The sequence below is a fragment of the Clytia hemisphaerica genome, unplaced genomic scaffold (assembly GCF_902728285.1).
Source record: "Clytia hemisphaerica strain Z4C2 unplaced genomic scaffold, Clytia hemisphaerica genome assembly, whole genome shotgun sequence".
Taxonomy (NCBI): domain Eukaryota; kingdom Metazoa; phylum Cnidaria; class Hydrozoa; order Leptothecata; family Clytiidae; genus Clytia; species Clytia hemisphaerica.
In genome coordinates, this window is record NW_027103781.1 from 141,714 (window position 1) to 159,612 (window position 17,899).

A 17,899-nucleotide genomic window follows, 5' to 3' on the forward strand; every position below is an offset into this window, starting at 1 on the left:
ATATCTTTCGGTAATTAGTTCTTACAAAGTAAACAAAGGATGGATAAAAAGATTAGCATATTTATTTTTATTATAAGTGTCTACTTTATAAGAATCATATCAATTTCAGAATTTTTGGCGTATTCACTCTGATAAAATGTGAGCGATAACTTCTCTTTTTGAGATGTGAGCGACCGTCTATCCCATGTCATCTCAAAAGTAAAGTTGGAACCAAGCTTTCTTCCTCCAACTTAAATTTTATCGATAAAACGAATTTAAAACCTACACATGCGTAATTTTGCTTACTTAGGGATATTTCGATAGGAAGCTCTGCGGGTCATTCTTAGCGACAGCTACTTGCTAGTAATAATGACCTTCATTTTTAAGGAAATATTTAGTCGCAATTTTGCGATTCTTGTTCCTAATAATTTTCCAAACTTTCACTATAAAGCATTAAAAAGCTTTAATCAGCATTTAGTCGTTATAAGCATTTGTAGCGGGTGGTAGTTAGTGACAGCTATGGCTAGTTTAATGCCAGTATATCTATTCATGAGTCTGTTTGCTTATTCTGCAAAAACATTCCACAGCTCCATTAAAAACGCAGACAGTTCATTCCAATTCTTATTTGACATTTTGCAGTCAAAACATTGTAAACTCTCTGTGGTCACTAAAATGTTGTATTACAGTGAAGACATTGCAGTGTTTAATCGAACAATTAAGTTACGCCACGCGCTATCTTTTCTTTTGATGATTGGTTGAATAACTGCAATCTTTATGCAAGCTCAGCGTTTTTGAAGCAGCGATTCAGACTTCGGAAAACATTATGTCAATCTGGCTTTAAGACTTGGCCTTTAATTTCTTTTTGATTTTTTTTTGTTTCAAACATCTTTTTCGTTCAACTTCACTAATCCACTTTTTTGCATATTTTCCAGGTGTTGTGGGATGAAAATATTGTTCCTTCTCAATATTACTCTGGTGAAGGTATATAGCTTATTTATTAATTTTTCGATAGTTTTTCCAAGCATTGAAAGCTAGTACTAGTGTCTTTTTAAGTGAGATTATGGTTTCGTTACAAATTATAAGATTTTTAAATGGAAGAAAGTATTTCACTAATAGAGTCGTAAAGATTGAGTATGAAAGTATATTTACTTTATGCCTCTCTTCTTTAGCATTTAAAGGGAAGGATCAAGGATAAGTGGAGAAATCCAGGGAAGTAGCGGCGCTCTCTCCTGACTAAGGGTTGTCCATTGACTGCGTATGCAATTTTCTGACAGGAAGATGTTCCTATCTTTTTTATTTCAGGATGTCTGGCCTTACCAAAGCTGAATCTGCAGTTTTTAACGCTCCACGATTACTTGTTGAGGAACCATAACCTTTTTCAATTGGAGTCGACATGTAAGTGAAACTCGAGTCACATTCAAACTTCAGAATAACCATATCGTTCTATAACAAAATGAAGCTATTGAAATGTTTAGAAATGTCATTTGTTCCAAGTTTGACTAAAATAGCAGCTTTAAATCTCATTGGAAACAAAACAAAACCGAATGGAACAGAATAGATTGAAGAAAAAATTATTTACTCTTGCTCAAATTGAACTATTTCACCTTGAACTATTTCACCTTGCTCAGAGGTGTTTCTTCAGTAGAGCTTTCACCTCAGTTTTCAACTCTGGCTCCAAATTAAAGCAAAATTGATGGTTAGGGAAGGAATTAGCTATTGCTTTGACTTGAGTACATCATTAATAGTAGCTGTACTGTAGTGCACCGTACAACATTTGCTTATTATTGTTATCAATATCTAATACGTCCTCTTTTAGATGAAATCCGAAGTGATGTTGAAGATTCTATTGGAAGACTTAAACCATGGTATTGGAAAAAATATTTCTTTATTCTAATTCATTATAAATTGTTCGTGATCCCCTCATTGAATATGTAGTCAACTCTGTCTAATTCGAATCTTTCTATAATTCGAACTAAAATATTGGTCCCCTCAGCTGATTTAAATTGCTCTCTGTAATACGAATCTTTCTGTAATTCTTATAAAGTTTGTTGTCCCTTGAAGATCGATTTAGAGAGAGTCAACTGTATTTAATCTTTTTTTCGGAACTATAGGTTTTGAACTTAAGGGCTACTTAGACTACACAATATATTGACGAACAATATCTGACAATATCGTTTTCGGACCGTAATGTACGAAGTAAACAACTGGTACTCTATTATAAAAAGGAATTTTCTTTCTGTAAACAACCCCCCTTTATTGTTGGAATATTGCAAATCGAGCTGACAATATATTGCGGACACCTTTTCAATATATTGCCGACATTCAGCAATATATCATCAATATATTGCCTGACAATATATTGTGTAGTGTATGTAGCCCTTTAGAGATTTTAAAAATATCCATTAACCATAACTGTGTTTTTAACTATTTTACACAAGATTTTTTCATTCATCTTTTTGTTTTGAATCCAATTTTTTTAAGGACAAACGAATACAATGAAACCATGTTTGATGGATGGGCAAGAATGGCTGTGGTAAGACACTTGATTATCTTTCAAAAATATATCATGTTGAACTTAAAGCCATATTCATTACTGCTAAATTTTCTTCTATCCTTTTCCCAAATTAATACAGAAATTAATAGATTGATAAATAGGTATATGATAATTTTAGTCCTTAGAAAGTATATTTCGAGCATTTATCTAATTTTGGTCGTTCTTTTTTTTAGGTGATAAATGGGTTCAGTATTTTCGAGGTAAGCTTTTTGAATACACTGTATAAGTCTTTCACAAATTTTATCTAAAAATTTTGAAACCTCCTCTCAGAAACCTTATCCAAAAATCTGTAATATCCAGAGCATTCCTGATGCACATTTTTATGTATTATTACGCTCTTCATCACTATAATTTTTCGAAACTTTTCTTTCACAGGTTGGAAAGCCAAAAGTAGGAGAAACATGTCCAAGCCGTGTCAAAGCTGATATCAAAATTTCACTGAGTACTCGACAGATGCTTCGACTCGAATGGGAAAGTAAGATTATTTTTTAATGAAATTATTCATCAATAAGATTGTGATGTTTTTTTTAAGATTCACTGTTGGTTAAAATCTCAAAACAACAGTGACGTTGACGAGACGTTTGCTGAGAATCGAATCGAAGTCTGGACTGTAGGGATGAATTTTGCCCAAAAAACTTAAGCTTAAGAGTGCATATCCACGAATGCAGACAACGTAAATGACTGGGCATCGATAAAAGTTGATTAATTACCCGGATTATCACTCTCTATCATGAGAACAGATGCGATGTCTCTTTTAACAAAAGAAAAGTTTTGGATTGATTAACTCCTTCATAACTTCTTGTCATCCTTCTTGACCAGGCTTAAGGAAACACGATGTTTGTTTCTTGATTACCATCCGAGCGAAGAAAACACACACCAACATGGGATATGATCGTAAACAACCTTTTGCTGAGCAGGTAAGAATAAGACTTTTTACCGTTCATATTAATGAAAGTGCCGCATGCCAGTCCCTGCTACTAGGTCGATCTAGAAGATTCTTCCTCATTGAGAAGTCGAAAAATGACTCGGTCTTATACGTGAAGTTTTACGATGACCAGCGAAAAATAAAATTAAAAAATGCTTTTACTTTCAGTACGGCATCCAGTATATTCGTGGGTGTGAAATCGAAGGAATGTTGGATGAAGAAGGTCATGTGATTGAAGAAGGTAGGCCTGATTGGTTATTTGGATTTTTTGCAAAAGTTTTCGAAAGACAATTACAAAATAGAATGCTTTTAAGCAGTTAAAATATCTATTCTTCGATGACTTTGAAACTAGGCCCTTTTCTCATACATGAGGTCCACATTGAACTTTCAATTGATGATTTTGTAAGAAACACAAGACTGTATTTGACGTAAATGACCGGTATTCCGGTATTGAAAGACCAAATTTCCGGTATTTCAGTACTCCGGTACTCGTCAGAACATCTTTAACCGATATCGAGAATATGTTTTCAACGATAATTATACAAGTCTATTTTCTTCTACCTGCCGAGAGTGCTCGATGATATCAGAGCTTTCAAATTAAAAGAAAGAGACTTTGATTTATTATCTAGAACTTTAAGTTTCATATTCTGATAAGAATATTCCGAACGTGCTTACAACGATAATTATATAAATTTTGCATCATTTTTTCAGGTCCTGACCCAAAACCAATATTGAAAGGTAACGACCGCACATATCGGGTATGGATGGACTGCAACCAGTATGAGGTCGACATGAAGAAAACGAACACTGGGAGCGAGGTGAGTAGAAATTCATGTCGGTCAAAGTTCTGGTAACGAATCTCAATATACACCACTTTTGTATTTGAAGAATCGAAGTGACATTTTTTTGTACAGGAAGAATCAAAAACATCGCGACCTTTTGGTTGAATTACGGTGAAATTTGGTGAAAAAGCCCATAAAGTCATGGCGGGTTAAATGGTTCTCGCTCAACAATAGTACCATGAATTTTAGTAAGTTTTAATTAAGTGAAATTGAAGCAATGCCAATAGGATTGGTATATAACAACGTTATTCCTAGGCTACGTTATATCTTCCCTTCGTTTCGAGCGTAAAAGCCTGGAACTGACTACATTGTTCCATTTACGTTTTTTTCTTGTTCTTTACAATACAGGATATCTATGAAACGTTTAACGTATTTATGCGAAGAAAGCCTAAAGAAAACAATTTCAAGGTAAACTTTCACTGGACTTTTTTTTTCTTTTACTGAAATCAATACCGCCTGAAAAATATTTTCACCGCCTGAACAGAACCAAACTAGGGATAGCTCAAGAAGTGTTGACTGAAGTGCAGTTTGAGATTAAATTGGTCTTAACTCCATCGCAATTTCCAAGGAGATAACGGGGTGCGCCACAAAAAAAGTTTCTCTCTTTAAAACCAATTTTCTCAAAATCCAAAGATTGTAAAAGAACCATTCCTATTCCATTGGAAAGAAGAAAGATAAACTTAAATTTTGATGGGTCGTTTATTAAATTCGTTTCATTAGATCGAAAGTTATGCTCAATTGAAGAAAAAAGTTACTTTCTGAAAATGCTCAAACACGTTAAAAATCGACCTATCAAATTAAATAGAAGTATAATTACATGATGCATCAGTATTTTCGTTTCAGTCATTTAAAATTATAATTAGCTGTCTAAATGACCTTTTGTTTTAAAGGAAGGCTAAATTTCAAAAAAGGAAGAAAATTCGTCGAAAAAAGCCAAAAAATCTGGTAAAATTCATAAAAATTCATCAAATATGGGTTTCGAGGTACACACAGTCTTACATAGACTTTATCCAGTCTAGAACCAAAAATCTGATTAAAATTTCGGTAAAAGTGAACTAAAATGATATTGATATAGATTTTAAACCCTTTCGAACCCATCAGTTTCAAAATTGATATGTTTAAATTACTGAAAAATGCTCTAAATCATGTAAAGCCTATTTCGATTTTTAACGTTTTCGAGCACTTTCTGAAAGTAACTTTTTTATTCAATTGAGCATAACATTTGATCTAATAAATCGAATTTAATAAATGAACCATCAAAATTTAAGTCTATCTTTCTTCTTTCCGATGGAATAGGAATGATTCTTTTAAAAATTTTAGATTTCGAGAAAATCAGTTTCAAAGAGAAAAACTTTTTTGTGGCGCACCCGGTAGCTTTACCGTATATATTTGATTTTTCAGAACTAAATTTTAAAATATCAACGTCTGGATAGACATAAAATCCACGAACGAATACTTAAAGTGACTGGCTCCGTAAAAATCCTTTCCTTGTGTAAGACAAGCTTCAAATCATGTTATCTTCCGCTAAACGTTATTATGAAGACTTTTAAGTCAGAATTTCCTCAACGTATTTGAACTATGAAAAACAAGCCCCCCTTTTATACGATTTCGTGTCAACTTATATCTATAGGCAGTACTGGAGACTATTCGTGATTTGATGAACACTGAATGTTTGGTACCCAGTTGGATTCATGATATCTTTCTTGGTTATGATGATCCTTCTGCTGCCAACTACAAAAAGTAAGATCTATGGCTACAATTTCTAAATCCTTAAAGAAGTGTTCACAGTTTTTCCACCTCAGACTCAAATTACAGGATTTAGACTTTTTGAAAATAGTCAGACAATCATTTCAAATCATCCTTCTAAGTAATCTTTCACTCAACGAAAAAGTCTACTTTAATTATTTTGCTTAAAACTGGGTCTAGATGTTATCAATCCACCGAAAATCACCGCTGGAGAATATACTTTTTTACTATTTTTTCATTTCGACCTTTTGTTTCGGAATTCCATTAGTTCGTTGTAAGAGAATACCCATGTTCAGTTGTCAGTTTTTTTAACATCGATAAAAGTTCTTCCGTCGTTGAAGATAATCAAGAGGCTCAAAATTCTGAATAATTCACCAACATTTCAAGAGTATATACTAATTTGCTGTGTGTAAACCATTTTCCGTCTAAAGGCAGCGGCCCACTCAGCATTTTATGGTCGACGAACAAGGCACACGGCTCGGGCGCTTTGGTCGCTGAACGCTTTTCCCATTCCACTGATCCAAAATAAAGGGGAGATATGCTGCACATTTTTTCTTTTTTCTATTGTTGATATTTTTTTGCACACGGTACAAAAGAGTTAAATGTCTCTTCTGATTGGCTTATCAAAAAAGAACAATAGGGAAGCTGAACAGCTTAGCGAAAAAATGTTGAAAAGTTGCAACTCTTGTTGCGCTCAAAGCGACAGCCTTTGAAGGCTTAATCTATGTAATTCATGCAATAATTAAGCCGTGCACCTTGTGCGCCGACCATTAAATGCTTAGTGTGGGTAGCGGCTTTTAGACGGAAAACCTTGCTTTGTTGACCACTGTTTTTAATCTTGATTCATCATATATTTTATTTTCAGCTTAGACAACCAGATCACAGATTTAGATTTTGTCGATACATTTCTTGACATGGACCATCTGAAAGCTTCCTTTCCCGACTACAAAATTCAGGTAAAATGAATGAAATGAAGGTTTGATTGAAAAAGGATTAGATTCAAGCGTTCAGAGACTCATTCTGACGCATTAATTTATTTAACCAATTTAGAAATATTACTTCTTGTACTCATAGGTAGACTCTAAATAACGACGCGTCCAGTAGAGATGATCTGATTCTAGTGACTGTTCTACTAAATTTTGTGTTCTATTATGATTTGATTTGGTATGCTTTAGAACTTGGTCATTGTCCGTCATTTCAGTCAGATATGCATGATATAATCTTATTTTCTTTTTAGTGTGACCAAGAAGTAGAAGCTCAGCGACCACCTTTCAGGTATATTTCTTATCACATATTATCACAAGTATCTCTGAAATGAGCTTCAAATGACGCTAGCCATGAAGCCAACTTTCACTTTCAAAGATAACATGTTTTAGTCTCCGCCATAACGGGAAGATTTACCTGGTTACTTTCTGCCCCTTTGGGAAGATTTTGTCATTGGGAAGTCAAGAAATGATTGAATTTCACGCGAGTCTGTGCGATAACAAACGAAAAGTCAAATTTTCTTTTTTGGAAATAGAGTAAAGAATTCAAGGTTATTTTGCGGGGGAAAAGTTTTACCTGAGCAATCTTGCTTGATCCAATTCGTTTTCTAAAATTCCCGAAAAGAAAGTTTGAATTGGAAAAATTACGATTGAATCAGTTGCGAATTGTATGAATTGAAAATTTGTAATGAAGTGTTTTCTAGTCGAAAGCTTAACTACTGTAGGATAGCTAAATTTCCCAATTAACGCAAAAGCGGTTCGGAGGCAATTTGGCGTAATAGTTCGTGGATATTACAGTATGACCGCCTAACAATTTGTAGCTAATCTTTTCCTACTCAGAGTCACGAGTTTCTTTTCTGTTGTAAAGCCGGGAATGAGGAAGTTTGATAATTCTAGAGCACTGATTATTATAGCATTAGCTTTACTCTTTCAAAGTGGAGTCAAATCTTTATTTTTCCAAATTCGCGTACAGATTTTTCTCTTCCTTTTGACGTTGAGGCAGGATCTTGGAAATCAAGACTGCAGGATTTTTACATTCAAAGTCCAATTTGAATTCAATTTAATTGGTTTTTTTAGTCAAAATCCAGCGTCTTTTGCGTTGATTCCAGAGCTGTTCTTTCGTTCGAGGTTGTAGGGAGCTTTTATAAACTCTCAATCTAAACATTGCAGCGATGTATCTTTTTCTATGTATTCTTTGGAACTCGATCCAATCAATATGTCGAGAAAGATTCACCAATGTAGCCTTAGACCTGACATAAACTTATTTCCAATAAACCCTGAAACATTGTGGAGAATACTTCTTTATGGCGGATTTTGAAAATTCATTCATTCGCGACACTCTGGCCGTTTTCCGTTGTTCTAATTTTCTCACTCTCCCAGCTTTTATTTCTCTTTTATTTTCTGTTTTTCTTTTCGTCATAATTTATGATTTTCATTTTCATTTTTTGTTTTTCATTTTCTGCTTCCCAACTTATGGCAGTATAATCTAGTGTTTTTTAGCGGGAAGCTAGGAGGAACCTTTATTGTTTGTATATTTGTTCCGTTTAAAATCTCTTAAAGATGAAAAATATATCCGTAGACACCTGGTTATTCGAAACTCCAAGGGGGATAAGGGGGAATTTACTTCGAATAACCGGGAGATCGAATAACCGGGAGATCGAATAACTGACAAATTCGTTTTCACGCCAGATTTTCAACTGAACCTTAATGCGATGAACTTTTCTGAAGTAATACGCAGGCTGCAAAATTAAAGTCTGAAGACAAATCACGCTTTTACTCGAAATTTTTATGTGCTTGTTACATGTCATTTATTTCTGATTGGTTCGAATTTATTGACACTAATAAAGTTATCAGCTGTTAAGTTGTAAAGCAAGAAACATGGGAATAAAATCACTTGAATTTGTTCGAGTAATCGCATGTTTTGACTGCATTGATATAATTTTACAACCCGTGTATTGAGACATTGTTGTTCAGTCTGCACCGAAGGAGAATATTATAGACTTTTGAAGAAATTGCTTGAAGAGTGTAAATTGCCATGAATAGTGAAATCTGATTTTTTTGAAGAAAAAAAATTTTAATCGCAGAAAATCAATGTTCTCGCTCGACGATCTCCCAATAAGAAAAATTCGAATAACTGAAAGTGATTTAGCCTATAATTGGTTCCATGGGGAACACAGATCGCTTCGAATTACAGAAAGTTCGAATAACTGAAAGTGTCTATGCCCGAGTTTGGGTAAGATGATCCAAGGGGAACGCCATTACACCTAGATTTGTAAAGTGTTTTTAGGGAACCCTTGGAAAATGGCCACATGATTTTTTTCGTACATACATACAGAGGGCAAGATTCTCGTAAAGGTTGCTGAAGCCGTTATTCCCGAAAAACGGATTTTCGAATTTTGGGAAAATGTGACGGAGTCCTTTTTTGGAAAGAAATATTGAAAACTGACTTAAAATGTGGTGTTTTAAGGACTTAACGAAATTGCTTCACTAGTTTTTTTGCACAATGGTGTTAAACGGAAATACTTGATTATGTATTACGGTTGACGTTTTCTAATCCCACGTTCTACCATTCGATGAAACTAATTCCATTGAAATTCAAATTATAGAGAGTGTCAACTGTAGCTGCCTAAAATTAGTGAATTTGTTTCAAATGCGATTCCGGTGTTGGTCTGGTACGAATCGAGACAGATTGACACACGGCACGAAACGGTACAAGGGTACAATATTGAATTATCAAGAAACAAAGTATTTTGCGTTTGAAGATGTTATATTTGCAAAGAAAATGATTTATCGGATGTTTAGACGCGTTGACGTTTGATGACTTGCTCAAAGTGTTCGTTTTCATCATCAATATCATCGTACTCGATGTTTGACAAAGATTTTCTTTTCACTCCTTTTGAGGTGTTTGATTCTGCACCGCTCAGGGTTTTAGCGACAATGTCGGTTGACGTAAACAACTTATTGACTTTGATCCCTTCTGAGTGAACTTTTGATGAAATTGTCATGTTATTGGTGAGCTTGTCTGCCAATTCAGTGAAAACTTTGTCATCAGTAGTTTTGTAGAATGTTGTTTCGCCAATTTCAACAAAAGGATGTGAACATCGTTGAGTAAGATCGTTCACGTCTCGGCGTTTTGCTTTGATAACAACACGAGTCTCAGTGAAAGGTTTTGATTTGAGAACGGCGTTCTTGTATGAAGCTTTCAGAACACGATGGTACAACTTCAAATTGATTTGAGAACGCCCAGTGTTCAACTTCTTTATGTTTGAATTCTCCAATGCAAATGCCATTGCACAAGGATTCTTAGATTTTCCGATCTGATGAAATTCATCTCGGGATTGAATTTTTGATCGCAAATCGACGACTGATTTGCGTTTTGTGGTGAAAACTTTAGCACGAGTGATATTGACCTTTGTCTTGGAAGCAATCTTGAATAACGATTTACTCGTAACACTCGATTTTTCACCAAAGACATTCATTTTACTCAAAATACACATTTTGACAACACTTTCTGCGACTTGATTCGACAGAAACAAAATTGATATGAACTTTTCAATTGAAAGGAAATAATTGACGTCAAATATTTTTGCAAAACGTCAGAAGACGATTTTTTTTAAATTGACGTAACAATTAATTTTAAATTGCGTCCTCCTTTAAACTTTTGCGGAGCTATCGGCCGCACCATACCGCATATAAACTAGTCAAACCCACAGCGTGCTCTTTAATCACTTTTAAGTTTGTATGGCGGTCAAATCAATAGTGTCAAAATGTCTGTATCTTAGAGGGCGGCAAGACGTCAATGACTTCTTTGAAATCAGGACGCTTCAAAGTACCTGTGTACCAAAAATGAAAGTTTTTAGCACTTGAGGAGAAAAAGTTCTTCATCTTCGTTTTCTAAAAATTTCAATCTTTTCAATGGTATATAATTTGTTAGATATGTAGCATTGGTTGGAAAATGACAAGCAAAACAGAAATTAGTGCACGTTTAAAGGCTTTGTTTTTAAATAATCGCTCTTATTTATCATTTGCTTACTCATCAATTTTGATTCACAAGCTTTTTAATATTGGATTGATATGGATGTGGAGCAAGATTGTTCAGAAAGAGGAAAAGAGAAACATTTTTTTTGCTTATATCAGCACAATATAGAATTAGGCAGACACTGTTCTCATACGAAAAATGTGTCAGATATGAAACGGGAACACGTAAAAATAAAACCTTTAAGAATATTTTTAACACCTTACTTTTCAAATCTTTCAGGATTTCGTTCCCAGCGAAACCGGCACCTGCACCACAAACGAAAACATCAAGGAAACGGAAAGCGGAAGAAGAAACTCCTATCACCAATATCAAAACAAATGAAGATGAGAATGTCTTGAAAATTGAACCTTATGTTATTCCAAACCGTGGACCGTACCCCTATAATCAACCCAAAATGTAAACATTTTCGTTTGAAGCTCTTTTCTCTAACCTACTGTATATTTAGGTGTCTGAATAGCTTAGAAATCTATTAAACTTGATTGATCTGGTCAGCTTGGTAAACTCCAGAATCCTTAATTTTAAAATTATCTTTAAAGCGCCGAAGACGCTATATTGCCCTAAGCCGTGTTTCTTAGCCTTATGATCTGAACAGGATGTTATCCCCGTCCAAAGTATGATTACGTTGTTATTCGAAATCTGGAAACTGCCATGAGAGTTCAAGAGTTTAATCGATAATCTATTATAATATCTATCTATTTATTGAGTGCGATCGAGCAATAATAAGTCATAATAAAAGTTCATTTAACAAAAAAACCGTACCTGACATAATATTTTCGTAACTAGCCTACTAATTTATGTTGCGTTTTTTTTTTGGCCCACCTGTTATGATAAAACAACTGAACAACTAATATTATATTTGAATAACATATTCTTCCCCCACCCCCATAGGAACGCAGTGCCCTTCACACCGACCCAGGTAGAAGCCATCAAGTCAGGTATGCAACCTGGTTTGACCATGGTTGTGGGACCACCAGGAACAGGAAAGACTGACGTGGCAGTTCAAATCATCTCCAATATCTACCACAACTTCCCTGAACAACGCACACTCATCGTCACACATTCTAATCAGGTATCCATCCATCCCAACTTTAAGTTTTCTATTCCATTTTCTCAGTATACTACTAACTATAACTATTAGTATTTTAAATTTTGATATTGTCAATAGATTGTGGTAACAGACTGCTCCATATATAGAGCAAAGTATCGATTTGAAAATTAAATTTCATTAAAAAACCAAAAATATTACCGACTGTTTCACGCCTTAAAATGTCTAAAATTTTACAGTGAATTTCATAAATGAAACGACCATTAAACCCCTATCAGACGCCCTCTTCCCCCTCACGCCCTTTAAGTAGGTACGTTTGCAAACCATGGTTAGAGGCGACCCAAAGGCTTCTTATTCGAGGAAAGTAGAAGAAAGCGCGACTCTTTCTCCCTGGATTGCTTCTCTTACCCTTCTCTTAACTGCTGAACATCAAGTAGAGAGGCATCAAATACCATTTTTGTACTAAGTGTGAAGTCTTTGGTAAGACCCGGTAGAAACTAAATCGACCCTTTTGTAATACTTTTTAGGCGTTGAATCAACTATTTGAGAAGATTATGGCGTTGGACATTGACGAGCGACATTTGTTGCGTCTTGGTCACGGTGAAGAATCTCTTGAAACTGAGAAAGATTTCAGCAGGTAATATAAACCAAAAATTGATGTGAAATTGAGTCTTGACCCATTAAAGTGCAATCAATCCGTAACTACAAATTTTCAAACATCATTTGATTTCAAATGCGTGTACACACGCAAACTAAGAATAAAATGCCAACTTGGAATATCATTCTTTTAATCTCTATTTCTACATTTATTTATGGATTGGGCCCGTATTACATTTTCATTTTATTTCTTACGTAGGTATGGACGTGTCAATTTCGTCCTTGCACGCCGAATGCACCTTCTCGAGGAAGTTCAAAGACTTCAGGTAACTCAATTCCTATCAAGTTGAGATTTTTTTTCGTTGTCCTAGACCGTTAATCGCACTCTACAATCTACTGCAATGAAAACTGTAGGTGTTAACATGAAAAGTGTTTAGCCTTGTGTACCACAGTCTTTATCTTGGAATTATATCTTCTCTCATTTTTTTTTCAGCAAAGTCTTGGTGTACCAGGTGACATGTCTTACACGTGTGAAACCGCTGGCCACTTTTATCTCTATCAGGTAAGAATAAGCGAACATCTCTTGCGCATCTATTACTGTAGTTGCGTCTGAATTCTCCAATTCAAAAATTTATAGGCAAGATATTTTAGCCCTTTTGGCTACAGTTCTTATTTTTACACTATCGAGTTTTAACACTATGCATTTTTTTCCGTCAAAGGTGATCGCCAGATGGGAAGAGTACCAAAGCAGATTGAAGAAAAAGGTTTGATTGAATCAAATTACAGCCCAGATTAACTTCATATTTAGAATTTTCCTTACGTTCATCTAGCGTCAGATGTTGAATGTTCGTGGGACAGGCTTAGTGTCTTGGTAGCTTGTGCGAGAGAGTTGACATTTCTATTTACAACAAATATATTATAAATATTTCTTATTTCTCAGCCGGATGATATGGAAGCGATATCGGAATATTTCCCATTCAAAGTGTACTTCTTGAACGCGCCTCTGGTAAAAATTTATAACTGTTTTTCAAGTCAAATCTTTGCGTTCAATTTAAAAAGATGGACATTTTGTACTCATCCAGAGTGATGATTTTTTAAGTTTACGGCGGCCACAGTCCTGAGGTGACCCGAAGGCTCCCATTTCGCTAACTACCTTATCGGGGAAAACTTCGTCGGGAAAAATTTTCGTCGGTGAAAATTTTCGTCGGGGAAAAATTCGTCACTTGCTGGTAGTTGGTAAACGCATTAAGGCCGGGGAAAATTTTCGTCGGGGAAAATATTCGTTACTTGTCCAAAATTTCGTCACTTTTCCCCGACGAAGTTTTCCCCGATAAGGTATCTACCTGCAGGTAGGGGAAGAGCGCTACTCATTCTTTCCTGGATTGCTCAATTTACCATTGACCCTTCTCTTTAATTGTGGAGCATTGAACAGAGCAAAATTGAGTACCATTTTCATGTCCTTAGAAAGGCCCTAATCTTGGTTGAACCACAACCTTGAACCAATTCAGTCGCTTCGTATAGCTCTTACGGTGGCTTGAAGATAAAAATGCTATGTTAATTTATCCACTCATGTCTTTTTTTTTAATCAATTCAGCCATTATTCAAAGGAAAGTCGTACGAGGAAGATCGAGAAATAGCAGAAGGCTGTTATCGACACATTAAGAAAATCTTCACCGAACTGGATGAGTATCGTGCATTCGAACTCTTACGCAACGGTAGGGTTTCTGTTTGATTTTTTTTGCCGTTTCCCCCCATAACAATTTAAATTATTTACTTTTTACAGCATTTTGTCCTGAAAATGATTTTTCTACCAAATACAGATAATAATATACTAACTATAATAATAACCTTTATAACTTGAATAACCTTTAACTTGAATAATTTGATTTAAATATACGGTTTTGAACTCGAAATCCAGTTTTGATTTATTCTTGATATGGGAATCACTTGAAATTTCATTAGGGTCTCTGTTAAATAGTCTGATGGGACCTAATTCATTTCCGTCAAAAATTCAAAGAATTACAAAGTAAAAAGTTTTTTAATAGTCTCAAACTTGTCCCCAACGTACTGTCAGCTTTCCAATACTTATTGATGGCACCAGATAATACATTTCCGTAGTCTAAACACTCCCATAAAAGTCAAATATTTCTGTAAAGCCCGAACTGCTCTGCTGTGCTTTAAGCTCTTCCAAGTAAAAAAAAGCGAATATCGTAAAAAATATTCCTGCTATTGTTTTCGAAAACCCGCAATGCTTCTGATTGGTCAAGCGCTGAAATTCTATTGTAATATCACGTGACCTAGGTAGGATTTCCTACCGAACCTCGGCACACTTTTCAACCAAAGCACAACATCTAGCCCTTTGGACTTTATAAATCTATGGAGCCATCACTAGGATATTCTGTAGCCTCCATCATTAACGTAAATCAAGCCTGGGATTCAATCAACTTCCCCTCTGTTAATTTGGTATCTGATGGTTATAACGAATTGTTTCACTGGTGATTTCAGGTCGTGATCGTTCGAAATACTTGTTGATCAAAACGGCCAAGATTATTGCAATGACTTGTACCCATGCTGCTTTGCGCCGAAGAGATTTGGTCGAGCTTGGTTTCAAGTATGACAACGTGCTGATGGAAGAAGCTGCGCAGATCCTTGAAATCGAAACTTTTGTACCTCTCATGTTGCAGGTAAATTAATTATATCTATAGTCGTTTACAAAACCATTTACTCTTTCTTCTCTCAAAAATAAGATTTTACTCGTCTTATTTTTGAATCTTGATGAAAATACATCTATATGCATCAACTCTAACATAAAAGGATTAAGTAGAGTTTGACTGGGTCGAATGACGTCAAATATCTTTGTCCGTGTCGTGTCTGTACATGTTAATTACAACCACTTCGGACGTTTGACATCAATCAACCCTAGTAAACTAGAACCCGTTCCCTTTTCGCAAGAAAAGGTGTATTATCGAACCTTATCTACTACTTCGCAGCCGTTGCAACCATGCAGGAGGGGGTACAGCCGCTGGGTACTAACCCATAGAGTACTTTTATCCCTGTTGGAAAATCGCACTAGTACATCAGCCCATAGACATATGTCTATGATCAGCCCTAATAGAATGGATATTATAGATTTGCGGCCGAATTCCTCACTGGAAACATTAAAATCCTAGAGGTTTCCTTTATAACCACCGAATGAAAATTTACAAAAGGAGATCTAAAATACCACACTGTCTTTTATTCCGCAGACACCTGAAGATGGATATAATCGATTGAAGCGCGTCATCCTCATTGGAGATCATCATCAGGTAATATATTCTTTTCATTAAGTAGCATCCATAAACCGCCTCCCTTTTTTATATCACATAGATTTTGACGTTTTTGACAGGAAATTTTCTAGAAATATTGAACATTCAACCGAGAGAAGACCATTTTCTTTCCCATGCATTTAGCCGTATACGTATAAATGTTGCAAAGTTATCCGAATTCTCTCGAATCGTAAGTTTTAGTTTTAGCCCACCTTCTCTGCCAATAATATCTCGTGAAAGTTACAACAGTCTATTAAAGCTGCTACTGACTAATTTATTCTATCTTCTTCCTCTCCTTTTAGTTACCGCCGGTTATCAAGAATATGGCTTTCCAGAAGTTTTCCAACATGGAACAATCGCTCTTCACAAGATTCGTTCGTCTTGGAGTGCCTTATGTCCAGCTTGATGCCCAAGGTCGTGCACGGCCAAGGTAAGTTCGATGGAATTTTAGATGCATTTATCCTATCGTTCGACATAAGCTTTTTTCACTGCAAAACTAAATTTCACTCTAATTTTATGAAGTCGAGCTCTTTAGTAGCGAGATTTTGTCTGAGATTGAATTGAAAATTTCTGTAAACCGCCTACTTAGTTTTCGTTTTTATACGGCAAACTCTCCTGTTGGCCCTTGTTAAAATAAAACCTTTTCAAACATCATAACATGGAACCGGGGTTTAGGTACACCCTAAGAAAATAGATACCTCCTGAATTTTGGTCGCAGCTCCCTCCTGCGAACAGTAAATGGGAGCGAATGAAGACTTTCTGAGAACCTCTATATCTAATATTATATTCCTACGTTTGATCGTCTTCTTTTCCAGTATTTGCAGTTTGTACAGCTGGCGTTACCAGAAGCTTGGCAATTTGTCTCACGTGGTCACTCGACCCAAATTCAAAGCTGCCAATCCAGGCTTGTTTTACGACTACCAATTGATCAACGTGGAAAATTTTAATGGGGTCGGCGAATCAGAACCCAATCCCTTTTTCTATCAGGTACTTACAAACCCTTCCAGCAATAACTGGCAATAACTGTAATATTTCCAACCAGCATGAAACTTAAAATACGGGTTAAGGTGAACAAAGTAAAGAATGAATCTGATTGGTCGATGGAATATGTCCTTCAGTAAAGAATCATCCAGGCTAGTTCAATTTATTCCAATAAAGTATGAGTACGAACACAGACGGACTTGATAGGACTTGTAAAAGTTGTGTTTTGTGTGTTCGATCCAATAGCTGCAAAAAAATCATTTTTTATGATCGGACTTGCAAAAGTTGTGTTTTCTGTGTTTTCTGTGTTCGATCCAATAGCTGCAAAAAATTCATTTTTTATGATCGAACTTGCAAATGTTGTGTTTTCTGTGTTTTGTGTGTTCGATCGATTGGCTGCAAAAAAAATCATTGTTTTGTGATTGGACTTGCAAATGTTGTGTTTTCTGTGTTTTGTGTGTTCGGTCCAATAGCTGCAAAAAATTCATTTTTTATGATCGGACTTGCAAATGTTGTGTTTTCTGTGTTTTCTGTGTTCGATCCAATAGCTGCAAAAAATTCATTTTTTATGATCGAACTTGCAAATGTTGTGTTTTCTGTGTTTTGTGTGTTCGATCGATTGGCTGCAAAAAAAATCATTGTTTTGTGATTGGACTTGCAAATGTTGTGTTTTCTGTGATTTCTGTGTTCAATCCAATAGCTGCAGAAAATGACTTTTTTATGATTGGACTTGCAAATGTTGTGTTTTCTGTGTTTTGTGTGTTCGATCCAATAGCTGCAAAAAAATCATTTTTTGTGATAGGACTTGCAAATGTTGTGTTTTCTGTGTTTTGTGTGTTCGATCAAATAGCTGCAAAAAAATCATTTTTTGTGATAGGACTTGCAAATGTTGTTTTCTGTGTT

At 35.4% G+C, this 17,899-nt stretch overlaps 1 protein-coding gene across 1 annotated transcript in view; it reads left to right on the plus strand.

Moving 5' to 3' along the window:
- Positions 1-17,899, plus strand: part of LOC136806207 (RNA helicase aquarius-like) — a 33,043-nt gene that overhangs the window by 8,672 nt on the left and 6,472 nt on the right. The window contains exons 16-40 of the mRNA XM_067062768.1: positions 912-960; positions 1,282-1,374; positions 1,796-1,844; positions 2,461-2,512; positions 2,707-2,733; positions 2,909-3,008; positions 3,353-3,450; positions 3,627-3,699; positions 4,170-4,276; positions 4,649-4,708; positions 5,931-6,040; positions 6,912-7,002; positions 7,284-7,321; positions 11,288-11,464; positions 11,957-12,137; positions 12,641-12,750; positions 12,970-13,036; positions 13,204-13,272; positions 13,430-13,474; positions 13,651-13,716; positions 14,305-14,425; positions 15,216-15,394; positions 15,956-16,015; positions 16,318-16,445; positions 16,831-17,002. Coding sequence (XP_066918869.1) covers positions 912-960; positions 1,282-1,374; positions 1,796-1,844; positions 2,461-2,512; positions 2,707-2,733; positions 2,909-3,008; positions 3,353-3,450; positions 3,627-3,699; positions 4,170-4,276; positions 4,649-4,708; positions 5,931-6,040; positions 6,912-7,002; positions 7,284-7,321; positions 11,288-11,464; positions 11,957-12,137; positions 12,641-12,750; positions 12,970-13,036; positions 13,204-13,272; positions 13,430-13,474; positions 13,651-13,716; positions 14,305-14,425; positions 15,216-15,394; positions 15,956-16,015; positions 16,318-16,445; positions 16,831-17,002 — 2,322 coding nt within the window. The remainder of the gene's footprint in view (positions 1-911; positions 961-1,281; positions 1,375-1,795; positions 1,845-2,460; positions 2,513-2,706; positions 2,734-2,908; positions 3,009-3,352; positions 3,451-3,626; positions 3,700-4,169; positions 4,277-4,648; positions 4,709-5,930; positions 6,041-6,911; positions 7,003-7,283; positions 7,322-11,287; positions 11,465-11,956; positions 12,138-12,640; positions 12,751-12,969; positions 13,037-13,203; positions 13,273-13,429; positions 13,475-13,650; positions 13,717-14,304; positions 14,426-15,215; positions 15,395-15,955; positions 16,016-16,317; positions 16,446-16,830; positions 17,003-17,899) is intronic.